Raw genomic sequence first — 25,052 nt, 5'->3', positions numbered from 1 at the left:
AGTGCATGAAAGAAATCTGGCACAAAACTTACTTGCAAGGCTCCACCTTGCATGAAAGTTGCAAGCTCTAGTAAACACGTTACTCTACAAGTAACTTGCACGCAAATGTGACGTCATTCCTGTAATAACATGCACAATGGAAACGCGGCTTAATTTTCCAATATGCATATTATCTTGGAAGTGAAATCCACCGTCGTTAAACCCCCGGGTTAGGTGGAAAGTTAGTAATAACGTACAAATTACTACATCCTCGCGGTTCGACGACCCCGACAATTGCATAGAAACTCGACGCATTTGTCAATGAAATGTGATATCTGCTTGTATAATAAAACACCCCAGCATTTGTTAATCAAGTAAATGTTCCGACGAGTGAAGAATTGAAGATCTCTCTCGCACCGTAGACTTGTGTATCGATAAGTATTGGTTTAAAAAATGTCAATAGGTACACATTTTAACTCCCGACGCAAAAACCACGGGACGTAATAAGTTGGATGTGTATGTGTTTCCAGAGTGAGAGTCTTTTTTTGGCCCGTTATTTTGCGTAAAAGGTGAATTAGTCAGGAGTGTTCTTGTTTGATGAAAATCGGTTAAAGATGGCGGTCGCCAAAAATTGACGGATAACATATCGATTCTCAACTCCCTTATTAGGTATGGGTAGCAACTGAAAGGGCTTCACTAGTAGAATAACGTAGACTATATTGAAAGTCGGTTGTTTTTTAATTTTTTAATTTATATAGGTATTATTAGATATCAGCTCTAATATTAAGCAGGACAATTGTCTTAACGTTCTCTTTGAGTCATAAGGGTACCTCTATTACGAAAGAATAACTCAATATCTAAGAAATATAAAATGCCCATTAATTCCAAAAGTCCCAACGTTCACCTAGACTTTATAATTGCTCCACTTAGCATGTTTGTAGCCAAGTGTGCATTTGTTGTATTAAACAAATATTCGATAATTTATATGTGTTATATCCAATGCAAACAAATTTGATAAAAAACGCCGTGATACAAAATTGTCACAATGGATTCCATTTGTCAGTTATACGAGTACCTAAATGAATACCCAGACATTATCCACGTCAACGTGATTTTCCGGCTGTCTGAATCTACTGACCGACACGACCATGTGCGATTGTCATTTTGTAGAATACTTATTACTTCGAAATGGCTCTATTATGATTTGATTTACACATGATGTATATGGATGATAAATATTAAAAACCATAAAAAGTGTTTATTTATAAAAGAGCGCTGGGTGATCTGTGTAAAATGGAATTTAAATGAAACCAAAATAAATTACAATTCAGAATTTCCAGTTTTTTTTTTGCGTATTTCTCAGATAAGGGTTCTATGTTTAAACCCATGACAGTCGGCCTTTGCTTACTTGTCGCGAAAGTAACAGTAAACTATTAAACTGGCACTAGGGGCAAGTTTTAATAATAATCATTTATTCATATTTCAAAATAGATGGATGCAATGTGAGTGATACGTCTCTGCGAATAAGGTCCCAACATGATGACCCTGATTTGGTGACCCGAAATTATGACAACGGAAAACCTACCTATGTTATGCATACAACATTATTTGATAGTGATAACGCATACTGACAGACAAAGTGTTGAAACTTATATAACATAACTTTTAGACGTAAAATATATATATATATATGTAATATTGTACAATTACTTATTAAATTGCACGCTCCAATTAAATATTTTTCATAATTGGTAAGGGCATGTAGTAATCAGGCCAATAAGTACACATAGGAAAACCTTGATAGCAGTCTAATTGTTGTGCCGTTTGGAGTAGGGTTTGGGACCATACGGACACGGGCTCAAACTCGAGTATACTGGTAACCCTAGAGCTGGCAGTTACTTTGGCCAAAGAATTAGTTGGGCCATTCAAAGGGGAAATTGTTGCCAGCATCTTAGGTACCTACTATGCCTCGCTGCGGTGGTTTCGAAGACGTTTTTAGATTTTATTTACTTAGTTTAATTTTTGTACATAGGACATGTTAAACATGGAAATTAATAATTTGAGATGTAACATATACTTCTCAATTTTGGTCTAAAACAAAAGTGAGTATTAATGCTTATTGAGCAAGTGTTTACTAACAAGGCTCAGGTGTTTCTGATAAAATTTTGTCCAAAAGAGAAAGGATCGGTAGTGGGTCTATGTTGATTTTTATCGTCAACATGACAGGTTGCTCGTTCAAAAGGCGATTGACCTTGAAGTAACTTTGTAGCACGTTAAAAATTAAATCGATTAAATTTTATGTATACTATGACATTCACAATATCTTTAACAAGATCGTCAATAATAGCAGATAAAATGTTTGTAAATCGGTAATAGCCCAGTGGTTAGGACTTTGTGCTCCTTTGCGCAGGGTAGGAGTTCGATTTACGGCAAGCACCTCTAACTTTTCAGAGTTATTTGCGTTTTTAATTCAAGCAAATAAAATATCATTTGCTCTACCGGTGAAGGAAAACATCGTGAGGAAATCTGCATGCCTGTGCTACGGCCTGAACATATCACATTATTTAATTACGAGTTCATTCAATAACATAACGTTGATTATAACCACTTAACCTTTAGTTATACAATATACAAGTTAGATATTAATCATAGTTACCGAATATAAAACTTCAGTGTTTTATATTTGGTAAACTTTTATAATCTGCTATATCAAAGAACAAAAAACTGTACCTACATATACCATTCTCACTGAAATTATGGAAAACAGCTCGTTACCATCATCATTATCATATCAACCCATTACCGACCTACTAAAGGGCGGGTCTCCCCCACAATCAGAAAGGTTTTTGACGAAGTCCACTACGGTCCACGATAACCCAGTGCAGATTAATGGACTGCACAGGCATGCAGGTTTCCCACGATGGTTTCCTTCACCGTTGAAGCAAGAGATATTTTATATCTATTATTACTAAGTATTGAATTAAATTAAAACAATAAATTTCTCATTTCTCTTGACTGTCAAAAGTTATACAATATACAAGTTAGACAATCATAGTAACCGCAATATTTAAAAATATGTAGACCAAATTTTACAAACTGCAATGCGATTACAAAAGAACAGAAAACTGTACCTACATAGACCGTTCTCACTGAAATTATGTTAAACAACTCGTTAGCATGTTTCTATCTAATATGTTCACGTTGTTCATTTACATATAGATAAGGTTAAATTAGTATACCAACTACAAACTTAAGCGAATACCTAATTATACCTAATTATGTTACCAATCCCGACATTTTTCTTGTCATTCCATTATACCAGTATAATTTAAAAAAAACATTTTCTTGCAGTTCACTATCAGTAGATATGCACTATCAATAGGCATGCCTCATGAGATTTCATCCAATAAATGCTATCTATATTTTTACTAATATTATAAATGCGAAATACTAACTAAACTATTGTACGAGTACATTACTAAGTGTTTAAGTTCTTACAATTTGCGAACGCTACCCTTACATTAACTATTTCGTTCGCCTAAGGATGGCGTATTTGTGTTTCAGTTATGTATTAAAGTCAATATTAAAATAACTTTTTTTGTTTATATAAAAAAGTTAATTTAATATTGGTGCTAAATCGGTTGTACTTACATCTCAAAAGTTAAGTTGACGGTTATAAAATCTCCGCCATTCCAGAGGGAAACATTAAAGATTCGATTAAAAGTTTATCAAGCAATAGGAGTATACAAAAGACATCTCGAATTTAAAAGAAAATTAGAACAAAGTACACCATTAATCTTCGACGATTGCCTATGTGACATGCAATCTAGTAAATGTGTGAGTGGGTGTCTAAGATATACATTTATTTTATTAGGAGGAAGTGTAGATTAGAGCAAGGCTGATGCAACGACAGATGTCCGTCTTAATATCTTATGTGGCGAACAAACTCTCCCATGTATAGATTTATGCCTGCGAATATATTCGTTCAACATAAAATGACGGCCGAGTGGAGCAGTGGGCAGCAACCCTGCTTTTTGAGTCCAAGGCCGTGGGTTCGATTCCCACTACTGGAAAAATGTTTGTGTGATAAACATGAATGTTTTTCAGTGTGGTGTTAATATGCATAGTGTAAGTATTTATGTATATTATTCATAAAAATATTCATCAGTCATCTTAGTACCCATAACACAAGCTACGCTTACTTTGGAGCTAGATGACGATTAATGAATGAATGAATTCACTTTTATTGTACACCAAAGAAAAAAAGTAGTTACAGATATATAAATACATATCAAGAGAGTACAATTTGGTGGCCTTATCGCTACATAGCGATTTCTTCCAGGCAACCAATGGCGTAAAAGGAAAAAACATAGAAAAGAGGTAGGTGGTGCAATAAATAAGATTTAAAATTATACAAATATATAAATAATATATATATATTACAAATAAATACAAATAAACTATATAGCATAAATACTATACATAATATATGACGATGTGTTGCTGTAACGTGTGTATTGTCGTAGTATATTTATTTATTATTATTTTAATTATTAGAATATTGCCAAGGTACTGGAATTGAGACCGCACCAGTAAGCGCAGCGTTGGTAGTGCACAGAGCACTAAAATTGATTTGTACTCTAGTGGAAAATATTAATGTAAACAATTGCACTTCTGAGTACGTATTGTGAATCTGTCAAATTTGTATCGAGTTTACCACTATATAAAATTACAGGTTTACCAAACGTGGTTGTAACATTCGTTTACCAACACCAAAACCTACAATAACACAATAACGCTACTGGTGTACATATATTAAAAGTCAAACCCTTAACGTGTCTATAAACGTTATACCACATACTCGTAGAGCACCGGTGATAATCCGTGAAAAAGTGATCAATAAATGATAGACAACAAAGGGTCCCCGCCTCTACCACCCCTATACAACACTGATTACCCCTATCTGCTCAATAACAAAGAACAGCCACACAATTGAAAGGTATACCGAACTTCGTCGGTTCTATGGTAATAGATACGTGGTATTGTTAGAATGACTTGTTCCTGGAATACGAACTGAATATGGTATACGACCTTGGTAGGGTTATAATTTTAGGTACTCTACGCCTTCAATATACGTCCGTTTGTATTTACCCTCCATCAGTACCTAGAGAAATGCAGAGTATCTAAGTAGTTTCTTCATATGTTGCGCATGACTATTTGAACCGCCATGTTATAATTCAATATGGCAGACATGGCAGACTAGATGAGGAAAGAAATGATATTAAAATGTAGCTTATTTCTGTATCAAATAAAAGGATTCATTGGGCGCAAAAAAATAGCCTAGTTATAAAATAAGCCTAAGAAGAGTTGTGAATGACAACCGGAAATAATTGCTACTCCTATTCTGAGCGAAATTACTTTATATTCCAGATTAAAAAAATTCTTTACTATTATATAAGATTCGGGCAAATAATAAATAGCTGAAGAAAGCTTTTTATGAATCAAAATGGAATTTATGAGTCGCCAAAAAATTCAATCACATGGTAGTATAGATAGAGACTTGTAAGGTTAAAATGCGGTAATCAAAGTGAGAGGAAGAGATCGTTTAACGTTAAATTAGACGTGCGATAATAAAATTTTATATCCGCCAGTAAAATAAAACTTACATGTACCTACTTCTAGAAAGTTCCCGTTTCCAACATAGAAAATCACTTTAGTTTCCAGGAAATGTATCTTTTATGAGATAGATTGAAACAAGCGCATCTGCAGGTGTCAAAGTAATATTGTTTTCTATGGATAATTAAAAATTTAATTTTATATCTATATGCGCTCGTATATTGCACATGTACATAATTATTTCGTATGAATACTAAATTCTAACCAAACACAATGTAACTTATCAGGAATAACCTTATTGTCTACAACTTAATAGCTATTAGAAGCTGCCAGTTATATATTAAGGTCAACTTATGAATATATATATAGTTACGTTTTCATAGACAAGCTTACATATGACCACTTTCAACACTTTAGGGTTATATATTTGATGAATGCTGATATGCTTTTAGACCCGTCTTCTGTACCATATATGTAAGACAGTCAGTTCTAGTGAGTTTTATTATAGATATACTAAGGTTAGATGAGAGCCGAGCAAAAAATCTTTTATCAATAAAAAACTGGTTTCTAAACCAATTAGATATATGCAACAACACAAACATCAGAAGATTATTCCCTTATTGCCCAACGCTGTAAGGTTTTAAATGTAGAAGCACACAATTCAACTTTTCCGATGAATCCCCGAGGAACTCTTAAACTGCAGCGTTATGCAAAAAGCAAAGCCCTCTTTAATCCTGCCACAGTTTGAACGAAGAGGGTCAAGCGTTGACTGTTTAAAGTCGCCTACACACTAAGCTTATCTACGCCCTGGTTAAACGGGCTATTTAGACAGTTTATGATAAAAATAATATTTAATAATGAATTTGCTTTGACCGAATTAGTAGATTTTGTAAGCTAAATCTATCAATTTTAAGGAAAACATGATGGATACAGGATTGTTATGACATATTGTGATAACCTGTCTGCCAAGACTGAAGCCTAATATAATCCAAACTAAGATGTATTTAACGTTTAAAATATTCAGGCAATGAAAAATAATAATTTGTCATTTTTTGCAAAAAAAAAATCTTAAGTGAAGGTTAGTGGAAAGTTACTGCCCTGACCCCTGTAGGCATCTACCTACATGTGCCTTTAATTACACTGGCAACCACGCCTTTCCGACCGGTAATACTTCCCCGGACAAGTTATGCCACAGAAAGCTATAAGCAGATGCCTGGTATGTGAAAAAATAATACTGAAGTCAAAATTCTAAATAAATTTCATTTGAAGTAAGTAAAGTAGTTTATCAAGTAGGTATACTAAAATTCATCAACTTGAATCCAATAGAAAGTCGATAAATATCTTGTTTTTCGTTTTTCTATATAAATACGTGAATACCTATTCACAGCGTTAATTTACTATCATTACAGCTTCCGGGCGTCAGTAACTTGTTTCTAGCAAATAATTGTAAAATAACCGTAATACGCGTAGTTGAAATAGATACCTCAGTTACATCGAATAACACCATGTGGGTCAAAATCGATTTAATTATCCCTAGAGGAACAGGCAGGTGAAACTGTATTCGTATTGTTCATGAATGAATATTTTCTAGCGTAATTATTAATGATGTAACAATGAAGGTAATTACCTGCATCATATTACTTAACACTGTTTCTATTAGTAATAGTATACGCTGTGTGAATTATATGTCTCAATATGTAGAGCGCATGCTAAAAACTTGTACAATATTATTTAAATCTTTTGTAATCGTAATATGCAAATATAGCGATTTAATGAATGGAAGTAAAAGTAATACTAAACTTTAGATGGCAAAGATTTAGATTAGATTAACAAAAAAAGTAGGTACTAAATTTTTTTTGAGATTATGAGTTTAATTCTTAATAAACCAAGGGATATTGACGTAGGTATAACTGACTCTTATTACGCTCAATTGGGTATTAGGTATAACGGCAGCATGACCAAAACACACATTTTTTAATTTTTTTTTGTTTGTTTGACAGTGGGATATCGTGCTTGCTTCAAAAAATATCAAAATAAAGTGTTACGGAGACGAAGTCACGGGTGCTAGCCTTATAATGCGAGGCACATATGAAGCATCATACTTTGTAGTAGCTAGAAATATAATTGAGTAAATGTTCACGTAATATTAATACAAAAGCAGCAACAGGAGAGCGTCATGCCTTTAGCCGTGACGTCATAAGAGTTGTTTTTTTTAGTTAACAAATTAATAAATAAGCGTAGCTTGGACTGGACTAATGAACTAATGAATATTTATCAATTTATGAAATATATCTTACATACTAACAACTCAATGTTATATTTACGAAGCATTAATAAGTATAAAAAAAAGGGTGAGACAGACTTTATGGCTATTGTATCAATAAACAGTTGATATCACAGGCGTCAAAACATTAATGAGAAAACTCACATTAAAATTTATGTAGTTATTTAAACAGATTTTATTGTTAAATTATTATTTACTACTTACTAAGCCCTCCGAACCTTAGTAAAAAAGCGGTTTCCAAGTTTAAAGACTCACTTGTAGTTTGCTATAAAAACCTATAGGATTCTACGGTCTACCCCATCACCACGAAATTTGCCAATTAAAATGTAAAATCAATGACTTCTATTCAATTATGAAATATGGCAAGGAAAACAATCAATTATGAATAAAGAAGAAACACTTTATTGCACGTATAAAATACAGGAAAAGAAACAGTAAGCGGCCTTATTGCTGCAAGCAATCTCTTACAGGCAACCTTTGTAGACAGGAATTACAGCAAGAGAACGGGATAGTGTCAAGAGTGTTGATATATATATATACATATATACCAAAATGTATAGATAATTTTAATAAATATACGTAATATATATACATAATTTAGGTTAGGTTAAAACTAGAAGGGAAGGGAAGGATAGGAAAGGACTGCATTTGCTATATTTTAAATAAAATTAGTTTTTATTACCTATTAAGCCTATTCGTAAAACAAAAATGTTAAAAAAACAAACGAGTCAGAATAGCACTTAGCCAGTACCTTGTTTCCAGTAATAATAAACAACCAATTATACATGGTATTTAGAATCATGAAATAGTTTTGTCTGTTCATAAAGTGTCACGTATTATTTTACGATAACATGTAATGAGCCGTAACCTATTAAGAAATACAAGGTTCGTGTGAACGCTGCTTAAAAGGTACTTAAAAATGGCGGATGATCTGTCAAGTGCATAAGCCAGACCGACTCGTTCCGCTCTCATCGCTCTCAATTCTCAACAGATACTGGTTTTTTTTTTATTTAAAGAAACAATTTCTTTCACGCAAAAACCGTTTTACGACGCTGATCTAGCAACATATTTTAGGTGCTAATAACGTCTACTAACTGGACTGGAATGAAAGTCAACAAGCTCTAGATATTTCACTCTGCCAATGACTTTATTTGTGTCTATGATAGTGTCTATGTTAATTTTTCCGTCACATAGTAACTAATTTTAATATATCAGACGTTCTTATCTTTCATCATCGCCACCTCGACTTTCCACAAATCCGCACTGGGCCACTGGGGCGTGGTGGACTACGGCCTTAACCCCTTCTTATTGTGGGTCTCCTACCCGTGCTCTGTAGTGGGCCGGTAAAGGGTATATGTGTTAATGATGATGATAATCACCTCGACTTTGACATCTACTGCTGATTAGTTAGGATTTCCAGAATCCAGTCCTGGGCCGCTTGTTTCCAGCGACTATCAGCGACTCGTATGATGGTCCAGCACGTCTGGGGTGACCAACGTTGCGTTTGCCGGTGTTCCAGGACCTTGATACCCAAACGTTACTCTCTGAGCTATGTCGGTAACTCCAGTTCTTAAAACTACGGATCATATTTATCCACACGCTATCCACATGATATTAATATGATATTCTTTCACTATAAATATTTAAATCGTTTAAAAAATCTTTTCTGCACCTACAATAACCACAAGGTCATACCTCAAGTCCGTGTCAGTTATATTTAATGGCCTAGGAATATGATATCGACACAACACCAACTGGACTCAAATCAATTTTTTGGTACCAGTAGTTTATGTCACTTTACACTACAAACAATACTTTATATAGCTTATGTTTTAACGAGTCAGGGTCGGTTAGGTGTTGAGTCGTTGGGTTTGAGAAGACCTTTATACAGCACCGACGACGGGGGTACAAATAAATAATAATTAAATAAATATACTACGACAATACACACATCGCCATCTGGCCCCAAAGTAAGCGAAGCTTGTTATATGGGTACTAAGATGACTGTTAAATATTTTATTTTATGAATAATATACATAAATACTTATAATATAGAGATAAACACCCAGACACTGAAAATCATTCATGTTTATCACATTGTTCCAGTTGTGGAAATAGAACTCGCGTCTATGTACTAAGAGGGTCGCTGCCCACTTCGCCTCTCGGCCGTCATATAAATAATTTGTAAGTTCTACAAAGTGTTCCATGAGTATCTTCTTAATGCTAGCGCAAGCAAGTATATTTCGAAAATCTAACCTTAATGTGATGAAACGTAAGATATAAATTTGTGAGAAGGTTTAGTGATTTCTTTGACACGAGATAGTCAAAAATTGCAGTTAAATAAATAATGAGATTATATAACTTAGAAAGTAACCACCAAAATGCATTGAAACGAAACAACAGTTAGTTATTACATCAGTTTCTTTATAATGGTCAATACAACGACTATCATACAGTTCTTTACCATATTTCAATCATTACTGAAGTTGTAAAAGGCGTCGTTAAGAAGCTGGTACATAACTAAAACAGTTAGGTAGACGAAACTTGAATAATTATAAGTTTTCACGTCAAATTTAATCTCAAGGACATTTGAATTATTATATATTTGAATTATTTATTCAACCAACAAATTAATAAATAACATCGAATAAATACAAAAGTTTAGAGGTGACCTGAATGTAGTTTACCAAAATTCTAATCTCCTTTTTGGTAGCCTGTTCGTTCAAGTGTTTATTTTACCGTTCATAATGATAAGCGGATCTTAGGATTATTTCATACTTTGGATACAAAAATTAAGGTATATATTGACGATAGTGACGATGGAAACAAAAATTTCACACATAAAGCTTCAGGAAAACCTATTTACCTAGGAACATGATCTACTGTTCACCGGCGGGAAATTGCGCGAAACAATAGGAAACTCCCGGCGAGCTTAATAGAATTAAATATTCATTCACGGTCTCATGTGCCCCGCGCACAAGTACGACAGTAAATGGCATCAATTTCATCCCATTTCCTGAGTCAGCTCCCTATGAGTGAGACCCACAGCGAATTATTAGAGCCAATAAAATTACTCTTGGAGGTCGGCTCTATCTATAGGTATACTTCGCTGCCGCTGGAATTTCAGTTCGTTGGTTATGATTGTATTCGAAAATTGAATTGACGTGCGGCGAACCACAGAACAAAAACCTTATTAAGATTAAACTTTAACCCAAGAACATCTAGAAAGGGGACCTGTCCATTATTGGCCTGGTTCTGGTCTTCATATATTGACAAAAAAAATAGTAAAATGATATCGGTATTAATTTAAATATTCCTCAAGTTTAAATTTTTATTGCATGACCTATTCTTATATTTACCATTTAGATACCTTGGTGACTAAACTGCAGCATTTATTGAGAATGTAAGTGGTTATATTGTCGTTCAGTCTCTGAATTTATGAATGTTTTATAAACCAGTAAGTTAACCAAGGTACCAAGAAAAGAAATAGGGAGCACCTTTTTTATTTTAGTTAAGTAGATATATTTATACAAAGATTTTATAATCTGGAATTTAGTAATACCTATGTAATATTTGTAAAATACATTATACAAGTATCTACAAGTAGAAAAAATTATATTTTCTAGTTTTTTTAATAAAAACATTGAAGAATTAGACGCAGTGGTCAGATTATGTTTACTCCATTAAATAAAGGGTCCTAACTACTAATATTTAGATAAGCTGCTGAAATAATAACTAGGTAGGTAGGTAGGTATACAACAATAACAAGGTTAGAGAAAATAATATTTCGTTCATAAAAAATAAACAAAATTCACTTTATATATTATGTACATTTTGGTTATTTTTTATGAAAGTATTGACACAAAGGTACACAAAATATGGTTGATTTGATAAATGCATTTCTATGAAAAAATTTAATTTTTTAAATATTCATTGGACTTAATTTGATAACATCAGGTAGACCGTAGACACCCATTAATTTATACGAATATCCATACCAATACTTAGTTAGATTTAAATATAGTAAAATTTTATTGTACGTTTAATATAATATATCTAAATAATAATTTAAAAACACATCCTAGCACACACTACTGCAAAAATCAAGTAGGTCCTAATTTTATTAGGTTAAATATATCTAAATAAAAATTTAAAAACACATCCTAGCACACACTACTGCAAAAATCAAGTAGGTAGATCCTAATTTTATAAAATAATATACAACCTTTTCTTCAATGTTTCTTATGTTCTCGTATTTTTCTTAATTATTAGTTTCAATTTGAATACCTAAAAATGTGAAACTAATAATAAAAAATATAATGCATTATTTCTAAATATTTCAAAAATAAACTTACGGTTGAGATTTTCTCGTCATTTTCAATTAAAAATTCACCAAGTCAATTAAAAAAACACTAACAGCAATGTCTCGCTGGATTCCAAAGCACCAAACACAAACACAAGTCGAATAAAATAAAACGTTGGAAATTAGAAATTTGGCGGCAATTGGTCACATGAGCATGTTTCCCTTCGCGATCGTGTCACCACTCTCCGAGATCGGGCCTCGATCCGGACACGATATGCGCCCTACTTCAACTTACGATAATGTTACTTGTGTGATAGAGATGCAAATACTTTATGGGCTGTGCTAGAAAAAGACACCTATAAAATATTCTGACATTTATCTAAATGATTCTAAATGGATTTCAATTTTTTCAAGAGACACTTTAGGTACAGAATTTTACAATATTCAATGCTCTCAGGGGCAATATCCAGTAGTTCAACAAAAAAGTAATTTCCCCAAAGGAGAAAATTGATACAGCTGGCGCCACCTACATGATATCTCTAACACTACTTACAGCAAAACATTACAGCTTTTTTGCTGGCATCTAAGTACTGAGTACAACGCTGTGTTCGATATCGGTTATCATTTGTGTTCAGCGCTAGCATTATAGATGGCGTTAGTTAAATTTATTATTCTTTAGTTTTCCAAGATCCTGGTCATTTGTTCTGTGTTACTAAAATTACTATAACATAAAAATTAATTGTTTTTTAAAAAACTTGGAGTTTCTGCCGAGTGTTTGCTTATCCCTCGTATCATCGTCATCATATAAAATTACTTCCACTGCTGAGTATGCCGCATATGTATTTTGCAGGGATTTTGACCTAGTGGAGATAAAACGCTACCTTTTCTGGTTCGGTCAAAAGTTTGAGAGCCGAACCTCTACCGGTTTGAATAGCTCAGCTCTTTTGGCACTGATCTTTTACGGATCAATGAGAAGATCACGTAGAAATTTACCAAGCACAGCTCTAGCTCTTTCCATCGCTCGCTGAGTGACTCTTAAGCAAATTAGAAAGGTGTTTACATTTGCAATTTTAGTAGTCTGCCTGCAGGCTACACAAATGAACTGGTGTAGTAGCTTGAGGACTATAAATTACTTAATAGTACTTTAAAATTGGATTTAATAAATATATATATACTTACACTTTAAGCTTCTTTCCCTCGGCTTGGGAGATGGTAACGGGTGGTGGTGGCAGGTCGTCCATCGGGACCTCCTCATTGGGCGGCGAAGGTGGGGACTTATCGAACTCTGCGATCGGCGCTAACTCCGGCATTGGCGACACCGAATTGCTATCCATAGCCGACAATTTAATAGGAGACACTTTGGCTGTTTTATTGACCTCTTAAAGCTCCGGATCCGCCGGAGAACACCACTATAAAGTTTACTAGATTTTTAAAGTCAGTAGTTTAAAATCACTTATTCACTTTTTAGAGAGACTTTACACGATATAGATAACTTTGAGGAAATTGGTAGAAAGTTGTATATGGAATGAAAGATTACGACAGTTTTAATAATATCGATCGTTAGCTTTCGAAATTAATTCCAAAGGAAGTTCGTGACCTGAAAGAATTAATAATAATCTTTATTTACTCTTATTTTCAAAGGACGCTCGTTCCGACTCTTATCTCGCCAGATTAAAGGATAGTAACTACATTTGCTTTGATTAAGGTTTCTTTGACCGGAAAATGAAGTGAAGAATGAAAATAACTATATACCTACTATGTTCATTACCTATATCATAAAAAGGAAAATCTGTTATTTTAGAATTAAAGATTTTTTGATTAATTATTTATACTACACAAGCTACTGCCCGCGAATTCATCGGCTTTTGTTTATCAATCCTTCCATTATTCAAGATCTATCTATAATCTGTTCAATTGTCTACGCTTGAAAAGGCATTGATTTAGCATGCAGTGAAATTACTTTAAAATTTCGTAAAAAAACCAGAAATAAAAGATGATTCTGCCTGAGATTTTCCAAGAAGAAGAGCCAGTAGCTCTTAATAATATAGAATAAATACCTAACGCGATAAAAATAAGGCAATCACGCCCTTTAGACCCCGAACACAGCATTGCAATAATATTTCTTAGCGGTAGGAATAAGCATGGCTGTAGTACCTACTGCCCCGGACGAGCTCTGTCACAAAAAGCTCTGCTACTACTACTACTACTAAAGTCATGTCACGCTCTTGAATTATAAATTATTGAAGCGCTGGAAACGGAAGGACAATGCCCTTCACCCTACGTACTATTATTATTTATCGTTTTACGTACACGGAAGGGATAACCGTGGTGGCAACTGTTTCTACTGTTTACACAATTAACACCTTTTTGGGGGTAAATTAGTGATTATGTTTTTCTTTGTTATTATAACGTACGTATGTTTAGGTGCCTTTCTTGTACTTGGCTACACTTAGTTTGTTATCAATCTATCAAAATATAAAAAAGCATTGGATACTAATCACGAAAGCCTTGAAAAAAAATTTTACCCTTTCGGAATTTTTTATACCATGTGCAAAGTTACGTCAATAGATAGAAAAGATAAAAATATAAAACGGATAGTAGAAAATTTAAAACCGTTGATAAAATTATAAATAAAAAATATGTAAATATATAACGAAAACACAAACATCGCTATCAAGCCCCAAAGTAAGCGTAGCATGTGTTATGGGCGCTAAGATAACTGATGAATATAATATACATAAATATATATAAGCTTATAATATACAGATTAACACCCAGACACTGAAAAACATTCATGCTCATCACACCAACATTTTCCAGGTGTCCGAATCGAACCCGCAGCCTTGGACTCAAAGCAAGGTGACTGCTCACTGCGCCAATTGGCCGTCAAAATAAAATAAGCCAATACTAGAAATAGGTATTGGGGACAAATGAAGCCGATTTTAAGTAGGCTTAGTTGACAAAGTGCTGATTATTGCGAGCGCGTAGTCGCTTGTCCACTAATAGGATAACGAGCTAGCCACTCGGTTTAGCAATCTGAAGCGAATTGTGATTAAGAATTAATCGCATAAGTAAGACTCTGTGTACCACAGGCTAAACGCTTCATATTAACCAAACTCTTAGGCGGTACATTTTAATTTTATCTCAGACCACAAAAACGAAGTCATCACTTATTACCATTTCTTTCTTAGCCTAAAAGATAAAATAATGGATCAAAAATGACGCTTATTTTAAAAAACCTAACTAATATCTACCTTTTAGTTTACTTTATTGGTTAAATCCTTTTTGGGTTTTTTTAAAGTATTATTTTTTTTAATAGGTAACCCAGGGCCATTCTCCATCAAATTCGTTAATATTAGAGAAATGGGCTAAAGATAAGGTTTTGAAATTAAAATTAACACCATTCGAGACTATAGATAAAAATTATATAAATTATCAAAGATCCAATTTTGCAAATTGAAAAATAGAATAATCTTTTCAAATTAGTGTATTGTCATCAGTCCTCGATATATATATATATACCTACTAGGTTTGAACATAATCGGACCGTTTGAAGAGGGCCAAAATGTAGTCCAAGGGAGTCGGTTATAAACACACATATAGTTCACACAGTGTTCAGCTAATAAAAAGCGTGTAAAAAACACAAAATTAAACTTAAATACGTCTCACGCGTGGTTTGTATTAAAAAGGACTTGAGTTGCTAAAACCATTTAGTCTTTTGAAACGACTAAGCATTATTTATAAAAACTCGAACTTCCACTCCACTTATGAGAGGAAAATTTAAGCAATTTTTATATGGACTACCAAAGGATTCCAATATCTTTATCACTAGCGCAAAATAAAACGATTATCGACTTTCTAACATCGACTGCTCGCGATATCCATCGAATAAAACAGACCTGTGCTCTGGGCATCTGGATTAGAACGTTGATCAAGTAAAAAATGTTGACGATATAAATAGTGACTGATTTAAATTTTTTGTAATAAATTATGTTATATTATATATTCTTTTAGGTACAAGAACGTCCTTGTTGCGAAAAAGAAATAGGGGTACCAACACCACCTATCATCTAATAATTAGTGTATCAAAATACACTGAAAACTTCTAATTAGTAAACTGATTCGCTTTAAGTAGGCACCATGAATAATATAAATCAAATTAAGTGGAATTAGTGAGGAAAATGCTTATTCTTGTAAACCCTAGGCATTACCACTCTAGGCCACTAATAGGATAAAGAGCGGCTGGACTAATTGAGCTCCATGAATTGACGAATCTTGCTCAAAAAGGTACTTACCCACTTGCCCACTTGTAATCTATTTAATACCTATACACACTCTCAACTAGTTCGAAATACACACATTTTATCTGTGCAAAGTAAAACAGAACTTCAATAAATTTATGTGTTATGTTTAAGTAATTTTGATTCGGTTTTGTTTATCTATTATGGCTAATAAAGATTTTTTTCATTTTCAGTTATGATTTGTGTGTGAAACTTATTTAAGTTCAATTTTGTTTATTTATACGCTTTTTATTAGCTTCATCTGTGTTTGTTTGTATGTTTGTGTGTTTGTAACAGGCTCCTTTGGACAAAATTTTACTATTATTATAAACAGTATTTTAACTAACTACGTAACGCTTGTTCCTTTGTTCCATATGAATAATGAAACAGAATACTTTCTAAAAACACCTGTATTTACTTCACAGAACATACGGTTTCTCTTATTTGTTGTTCCATCTACTAGCACTCCATTTTCCGCCTAGGGCATAGTAATCGCGTTCCGAATCCCACATTCCAGACGTAAAACAAATTACCGCACGCTTGACGAAGCTACTTTCGGATTTCGATTCTCTCAGGATTGTAAATGGTCAGGTTGCTTACGGAAAAGAAAATTGTAAAAGGCTTGACGCAGAATTATCCTCAGATGAAAACATCTGCCCTTGTGTACTGTGTACCTACTTGAGGAAGTAAATCTTAATAGCTTTCATTAAAACCGTGCCTATTATATTTTCGCTCTGGACCTATCTCTCAAGAACTTTGAATTTATATTTCTGTATAAAAATTTGCGTACTTAAAAATAAAAAATTGTTCAATCCGTATCTTTATTTCGCCATACCCCTTTTTTATACAGAGAAAATACACTGCGGTACGGAGTGGTATGCTCCGGAAACGGAGTAGTTATGTGGGACTTGCACCCACTAAAAACTCAGTGTGTCCCTCGATAGACCTATAAGTGAGATCGAGGGTTTCACTTGCGTATTCACCGCTCTCTCGCCAAGATTTTATACCCCCAATGCATGGCGGGTCCCATCATCAATGGCCTGATCGCTGCCGATTCGCCATATCCCTAGTTTCATCGTGTAGATATATATATAATATATACACAAGCGGATAAAACTCAACTATATTGTCATTATCTCTATAAATAAATAATAAATACTGGAATTACGTGAACATTAGATCAAGCAAGATACGATAAATGAAAACAATGAGCGATGAAAGCGCATAATGCCGGTATTGCTACAAATTACCGTAGGTCCCAGGCCGGTATAAATTGTCTAACGCCCATAGTTCACTCGTAATTTTCTCGTGCTTAGATGAATGTGAAATGTGATATCACGCAATCTCGGTCGAATGTGATAGGTACTTGGTGGCTATGGGACCTTGCACTCGCATATTTTATTATAAGTTGTATTGAATGATTCTTGCCTTGGAATAAATATATATCCTTTAAATACATGAACTCGCCAGATTTAATAGTTACAAAATATAATAGAATTGCCATACAAAAAATGCATTACCATCATAACCTATAAAAGTCCCTTAAATAAATAGATTTAAAAAAAAAACATTATAATATTAACCCTTTACCAGCACACTACAGGGCTAGGATGGCCAAGTGCGTATTGGTGGACTTCACACACCTTTGGGAACATTAAGTTTATATTGTTATTCCTTTAGTGCTTGAGGTAATTAATTTATTTTTGAGGGTACAGATCAAAACTTTCTTAGATTCAAATTAACGTCAAAAAAGTTTTACACTTATGACTATAGGCTTCAGAGAAGGAAAAAGTATTTCTAAGAATGAGTTCCAACGCTTTGTTTCTGTGTAACCTTTATGACTATGAGATATTGCCAATAAGACGTAATATAGCCAAGGAACAACAATGGCACATATTTTTTGAAGTATTGTAAGAAAACCAGACGTTTACATTAATACATATTACTAGAAAATACGCATTTAATTTTTACTTTTAAAAGTAGTACACAAAAAGAAAATCGGTCTCCTAAAATGGGTCAAGACAAGATATGAAACGTTATTCCTCCGTGGTATTGCGTACTACGGGATAATGTAGAGATACTTTTGTCACTAAAGTATGCGCATTCACTATTGTAGTTCTTAGTGCTATGGATATAAAGATTATAATGGTATAAATTCAATGTTGCTCAGCATCTAAGTGGTATACAGTCAGCCTGCGTAGAACGAGAAGGGGCCTCGGGACTGTTAGCAAATGAGGTCGGCTTGAACAAGGGTTCTGTTGCCACAGTTAAATGTATGGTAACTGGTAATACTGCACTTTTTGTGACATTTACTGAACTAAGTAAATACATCTAGCTTCACTGCGATTTCAAATCCAAGCACAAAAAGAGAGGTTTCCAGCTCTACCGCTTTGTTTGTTAGATATTTATTACGGCTATTGATCACAGAGAGGCGGTACACTACACTAGATACACTATTTTCTTTTGTCATTAGTTACCAATTATTTTGGTTAGGTGTTTGCATTATACAATAATAATTATCACCCTAAATTAAAATAAAAGACATGTTCAAAGTCGTCTTCCGCTCTAGTGTTTTTGTCGTAAAGTATTTATTTAAAGAATTCGAATATCGTCAACGTTTAACCAGAGCGTAGCTACATTTTCTTATTTTGAATAACCAATCGCCGAGGCACCAATTCGCACATTGTTTTTTAAAGAATTAGTTTTAAGTAAGTACATAACAAATTTTCGACTTTCCACTCCAGTTGGAAGAATTGTTTGTTTGAAATGTTTACGGTATTCATGACAGCGACACTAAACGAAAACAGAGATCACTAAACATAAAACTGCCGTATGTACACATGATAGTTTTATTCATTGTATTCTGAATTATTGATCAACCTTTCTGGAAAAAGTTATACGAAAACTCCTCAGGTATCTGTATGTATCAAAACTGTTCTACACAGCTATTTTGCTATCAATAAATTAATTCGTAATCGCCATTCTGTTTAAATGTCAGCAACCGAATGGATGGGTAACAGCAGCTGCGAGTATTGTAGAGCAAGGACTCTGAAAACTTAATGTCATTAAAGACTATCAAATGCCGTAACTCGACTACCAAATACCGTTACTAAACTATATAATGCCATTAAATGAGCTCTTGAATAAATCAACTCATAACAACATTTTGTTTACACTGGTTCCGATTCCGTCGTACAAAAATCTCTAAGTTACACTATGGTAGGTTTATAAGTATAGTAATATTTTTCACTGTATCCCAGGAAAGGGATAGAATCAATTCAAATTTCTCAATTTAACTAACTTTAGAGATTTGAGAACAGCAAAATTAGCAACATTGTATTAATATCTTCCTATAATCAACAAATGCGTCTCATTAGACGTCGACATAAAATGTAGAGCAAATAAGTAAAATAAATTTAACTAGCTATTTTTACTGTTAACATTTCTGATGTTTACCTTTGCCTGCTCCTATTAACACAGCATTGAAATAAACTTTTCTGCTGCTATAGCTGGCTGTAGAATTATATTGTATAAGTTTATAAATGTGTGTTCGAATTGAATAGGTATTTCAGTATGTATTAAGGGGTTTCGTACCCAAAGGGTGCTATCAGGACTCTAATACTAAACCTCCTGTGTTCGTTTGTCCGTCCGTTCGTCCGTTTGTTAGCCGTAATAGGAAGGAACTTAGAATTATCACATAATGTGCATTTCTATTGCCGAAGTAACAACTAGTGAAAAAAGTTAAACATGGGTCCACCTACAAAAAATGATCTTTCAGTCATTCAGTCTTTCAGTCTTTTCAATCAAAATGGTTTTTCTCGATCTCAATAATGTTTATAATAGAGTGTTCCAAATTGCACCTTGTAAAGCAGACTTTTATAATATGCGTTCTGCATCCACTCACTTCTGTTGTATTTCACATTGTTTACTTATTTCGTCATTCATAACATCGTTGTCTTTGTTTCTTTATTTGACAAAAGTTTATAGCTTGACATATTGTGAAGCAACTTAAAACAGCCAGATTAACCGTCATCCTCTCTTTAAAACAGTTCCCGGGATATCCACTAAGTGATTATATAGCTTGTGTCCTAGGATATAAGAGCAATTATCCGCTGTAGTGGTGCGAGGAAGAGGACAATTTGATATGGCCTCAAATCATTCCGCTGCAATGGGGAAGGCTATCCTACGCGGCTAGATCCGGGCCACCTAACTCCGATTTATGCAACTATCTGTCATGCCTGGCTGACTCAGCATGTGACGGTCAGTAACTTTACGTTCTAGTAAAAGTGTTATTATACGAAAGTACATACAAACAAAACATTGCAAAAAAAACGCTTAGGATTAATTGTACCTTATACCTATTTTATTTTACAAGAGTCTGATATTGTAACAAAATATTTGAAATACATAGGCACTGTAAATGAAGTGGTCCATAGAATAATCAGAGATACAGACATAGCTCAGCGAAGCTGAAGTGGCGATAGAAAGAGAACAAAACTGTGAGGCCCTCTAACCAGATAGACAGTTGCAGGGAGTGTCTTGCCACAAGCAGCACATGCAAAATGCAGCACAAATCGTCATCTTGACGTCTATGATGTGAAGATGACGATAACGCATCATAAGTACAGTTTTACTGCTGTAACCTGACATATGAGATATACATACTGCTACATTCCAGTGTTAGCATGCTCTACTATGTATCACAAGGTCCTGTATTCGATTCACGGGTTAGGCAAAAGAAAGTCGATACTGGGTTTTTCTGTTAAAAAAATCCTGTACCCGAAGTTAGGAAATTGTAAAGTGTATACAAGAGTTGACGTCTACAATTTAAGAACTTATCTTACTATTTTTCTTATAGTAAAACATAATAATATTTTGAATGTACCTATCGTGTTACCTACCATTTTTTGAATAGGTTGCTAATTCTACAAAACACAATTAATTACACAAAAGACCTAAGTTCATCAAAAGATTATCATAAAAAAATCTTTATTACCAAAGGTATTTGCTTAAATACCGACTAAGAAATGGAAAAAAGAAGGTAAATGTGTCATCAATTACACAATCCAATTATACAAAACTATGCGCTGCTAGTATTTATTACCCTGTGAAACACTCTACATTTATTACACGTCTGAAAATAATATACTTTTTAGCTTTGTCCACACTCCAATTAGTTTTTATAGAAAAACAACTCATTAGGCCTAAATAAAGTGACACACCCCTGGCGTCGTAGCATACGTAATATATTTTCACACGAAAAGCCCAAATTTGACAGGAGACATGGGAAAACGTTACATAACTAATTAACGAGTTAATTAATTAACTTGAGATTAATTCTATTTAACATTTTACATGTTAATGGCGATCGTATTCTGATGCGGTTTAAAAGCAATATTGTTGAAATGACTATGTTCTTAAAATAATTACAGACAATAAACGTTTACATGCTAACGTAATTTATATTGCCTACCTGAAAATGTTATTTAAAGCTTGATATAAATACTGTGCTATGTATACTTTTTTCTAAATTAATGTTTACAATATTATTATCGTATTTTATTTTATATCTGTAACAACTCTTTGTGGTAGATTCATCGTATCAACTGTTAAGGCACTACTGCATTAGTGGACTATATATACATATATAATTAAAATTATTACATATATTTAATATTAATTGTGGTCGCCTAGTGGTCGAATTTACGCCATACGCTATTTAAATTATAATCTGAGCATTATAAATGTTCCATTGTCAAACTATTTATTATGGATTTTTTGGGAATTCAGGAAGACCACCGATAAATTATATTACAGACAAACAATATTAATCTATTCTCAATTTGACCAGAGACTTTAAAAATAACCAACTGATTATATGTGCGTATGTGTCAAATACATGGTAGAGTGTATCATGTTTTTTTTATTCATTTCATTTATTCTGTATTATTGAACCAAAAATATTAGCATTCTGCACACCTTCTTCGTATAATGTGTGGGGTTCATGCTCATCCGTCCTCGCAATTTTCATAAAAAGGGGTACAAAGTTTTTACTTCACGTATTAATACCTATATATATTTTGTTTCCATGGTAACTAAGATTCATTCTCTTGCTGACTTATCCTTATACCCTGTGCATTTATGTGTTTGCTTCTTAATCTTGGCGCATTTTGGTCTCATCGAGTTTCAAATCAGAAAGATTCTAAAAAAGTTTTCCTTTCAAAAAAGTAATTAAGATACGCGATTTCCTAGTTTAGTAGTAGAGGGATCAGGATCCCAAAGATTTATCGTACTGAGTTTTTCTAATAAATATTTTCTATTTTTCTATTCAAATTTTTTGCATAAAGTAACCCAATTCAACCCTCACTAAGTCGCTACGTGCACTTTCCAGTGAATAGTGAAATAGTTCCCAACATAAAAGCAAGTTACTTGGCACAGAAAAGTGCTCAAGAGGGTTATTAAGCTTTCCAACACCGTAAGGGTAAACATCAAAGGTAAGGATCCCACTTGATTACATCTCGCTGAAGGCAACCAGGTAAATAATTTGCTTAGCAAAATATATTCTATGCCGAAGTGTTTACGCATAATTTGCTATGGTGGAAATTGGTAAAAGAGTTCAACGTATGCTTTATTAAATTTGACCCAAAATGTGCCGCGGTTTATTTATTGTGTTAGGATAATTGGGTATGGTAATACTACCATTGCTTTTAACATTATGGTTCAAATAAGTATGAATTATTGTTTTACATAAATATTTAAACAATTCTATGCAAAATACTAATTTGTTCCTGATCCTAATAAACTTCAAGACAACACCAGAGGCTGTTCTGTTCGACAAATAAGGTGACATTACCTTGCTGAAAAACTACAGACCCATCTCGTTGCTGAGCCAAGTTGTTGTCGAAAGTCATTAGGAATCACCTCCCTAATAAGTTCGACGCCTTCTAGCCTCCCGAACAGGTCAGTTTCCGGAAGGCTTTAGAACCAAAAACCACATACATACGTTGCGGTATATAGAATACCGAAGAGTACAACTGGCACTAGTCTTAGCGTTTGTGGACTACGAGAAAGCCTTTGACTCGGTGAAAACCTGGGCTGTGTTAAGGTAAATTTCAGAAATGCCCAATTGACCATCGGTTATTCGACATGATATTTGCAGTAAAGTAAGTTGAAAGGACGTAGAGTAACAAGGGCTACTTTTTAACCCAGGAAAAAAAACGGTTCTTACGGAATTTGGACGTAATAGACACGGAAAAAATTGCAACATTCTCAGAACATGTTATTACACGAGGTTCCAAATGAAATTCATCATAAATTCAGGAGATTATTATTAAAGTCAGGACCGCAGTGTACATCAAAAATGAGTCCATCGTAAATATTTACGAAAGTCTAAGCCCGTGTTGGTCCCTACAGGGCGGTTGTTTTTGTAAGTGCGGTTATTACGCTACTACAGGTAGCGTAATAACCGCAATAGCCCTTAGCATAAGATTTGCACGTTCGCAAACATGGAGTCGCTTTCGCGAATCGAAATATTGTAGTAGGTATATCGTCATAGCAAACGTAACCGAATGCCGAAAGCCGTTTTTTTACTAAACCAAGGAACAGTTAAACTGTATGTCTAATCATTTAAGTTGGGACGCCTAGAGAAAATAACTTTATAACTCTTCATCAACTCTTTTATCATGACTTATGGACTTAGGCGCCATCTAAAGTTACGACACTGGCGCTGCGGTGCGTTATTCTTATGGAACTCATCATAGACAAGTTAGATTATAAGAGTTACCTAGTAAGAACCAATACGTAAAAGGTAAATTTATACTTAGGAATTAGGTGTAATTTTGGCCTTGCCTTGTTCGTCATTAGTGAAAACAGCCATTAGAATCACAAATTTTATACTGCAGGCATTTATTTTATAAACGTAACGTTTTCTAGCTGAAGAATATGGAAATATTAGAGCTTAAAAACAATGATGATAAGTTTGATTTTACTCAGACTTTCCAGCGTTTCGATACTCGACGGGTCTAACTAAACGGGTCTACGATTTCGAGTATACTAATCTCGTACTAAGGGTAGGTACTGTTAAGTATATTATATTCCTTGGTGATTCGTTTGTTTAGCCGTGCTGGATTTACCTTTTTTTTTAATGTTAGCCCTTGACTGCTATTTTACATGGTGGTAAGTAATGATGCCGTCTAAGATGTGAGCGGCCCTGTTAAGGGTATATCAGTATATTAAACCTAGAACTTAGAAGTGCCTACACTCCCGAATGTCTTCAACGAGTTTCTTGATATACCGTTTACGAATCGTTCGTTAATATATTTTGCCTCTGTTCTCCTCTTCAATCTCCGATTGTCCTTAAAGACGTTACGTGACGCACTTAGCCAGCATGGCGACGGGATGAGAATGGTTTAGGCCGTTCCACTACAAAGCACGGGCACTGTTGTGGGTCGATTATTGGTTGATGGTGACGATGATGAAAATCACAGTCTCGCATACAGCTTCGCTATTACATAAAGAATGATTTATGAACGTGTTTGCGGCAGAATAGTCTAGGCTGCAAAAGTCATCATACTGCAAATGTCATAAGGAT

The 25,052-nt window shown here is 34.0% G+C and overlaps 1 protein-coding gene across 2 annotated transcripts in view; it reads right to left on the bottom strand.

Moving 5' to 3' along the window:
• LOC120624240 (cytochrome b reductase 1-like) overlaps positions 1-25,052 on the bottom strand; it is a 102,656-nt gene that overhangs the window by 62,452 nt on the left and 15,152 nt on the right. For both annotated transcript variants that reach the window (XM_039890680.1, XM_039890678.1), the window contains one exon: positions 13,362-13,779. In XM_039890680.1, coding sequence (XP_039746614.1) covers positions 13,362-13,516 — 155 coding nt within the window. In that variant the 5' untranslated portion in view covers positions 13,517-13,779. Of the gene's footprint in view, positions 1-13,361; positions 13,780-25,052 lie in introns of those variants that run through there.

This window comes from Pararge aegeria, chromosome 6 (assembly GCF_905163445.1).
Source record: "Pararge aegeria chromosome 6, ilParAegt1.1, whole genome shotgun sequence".
Lineage (NCBI taxonomy): Eukaryota > Metazoa > Arthropoda > Insecta > Lepidoptera > Nymphalidae > Pararge > Pararge aegeria.
Note: the sequence above shows the minus strand (reverse complement) of the source record. Positions and strands in the feature narration are given on the sequence as shown.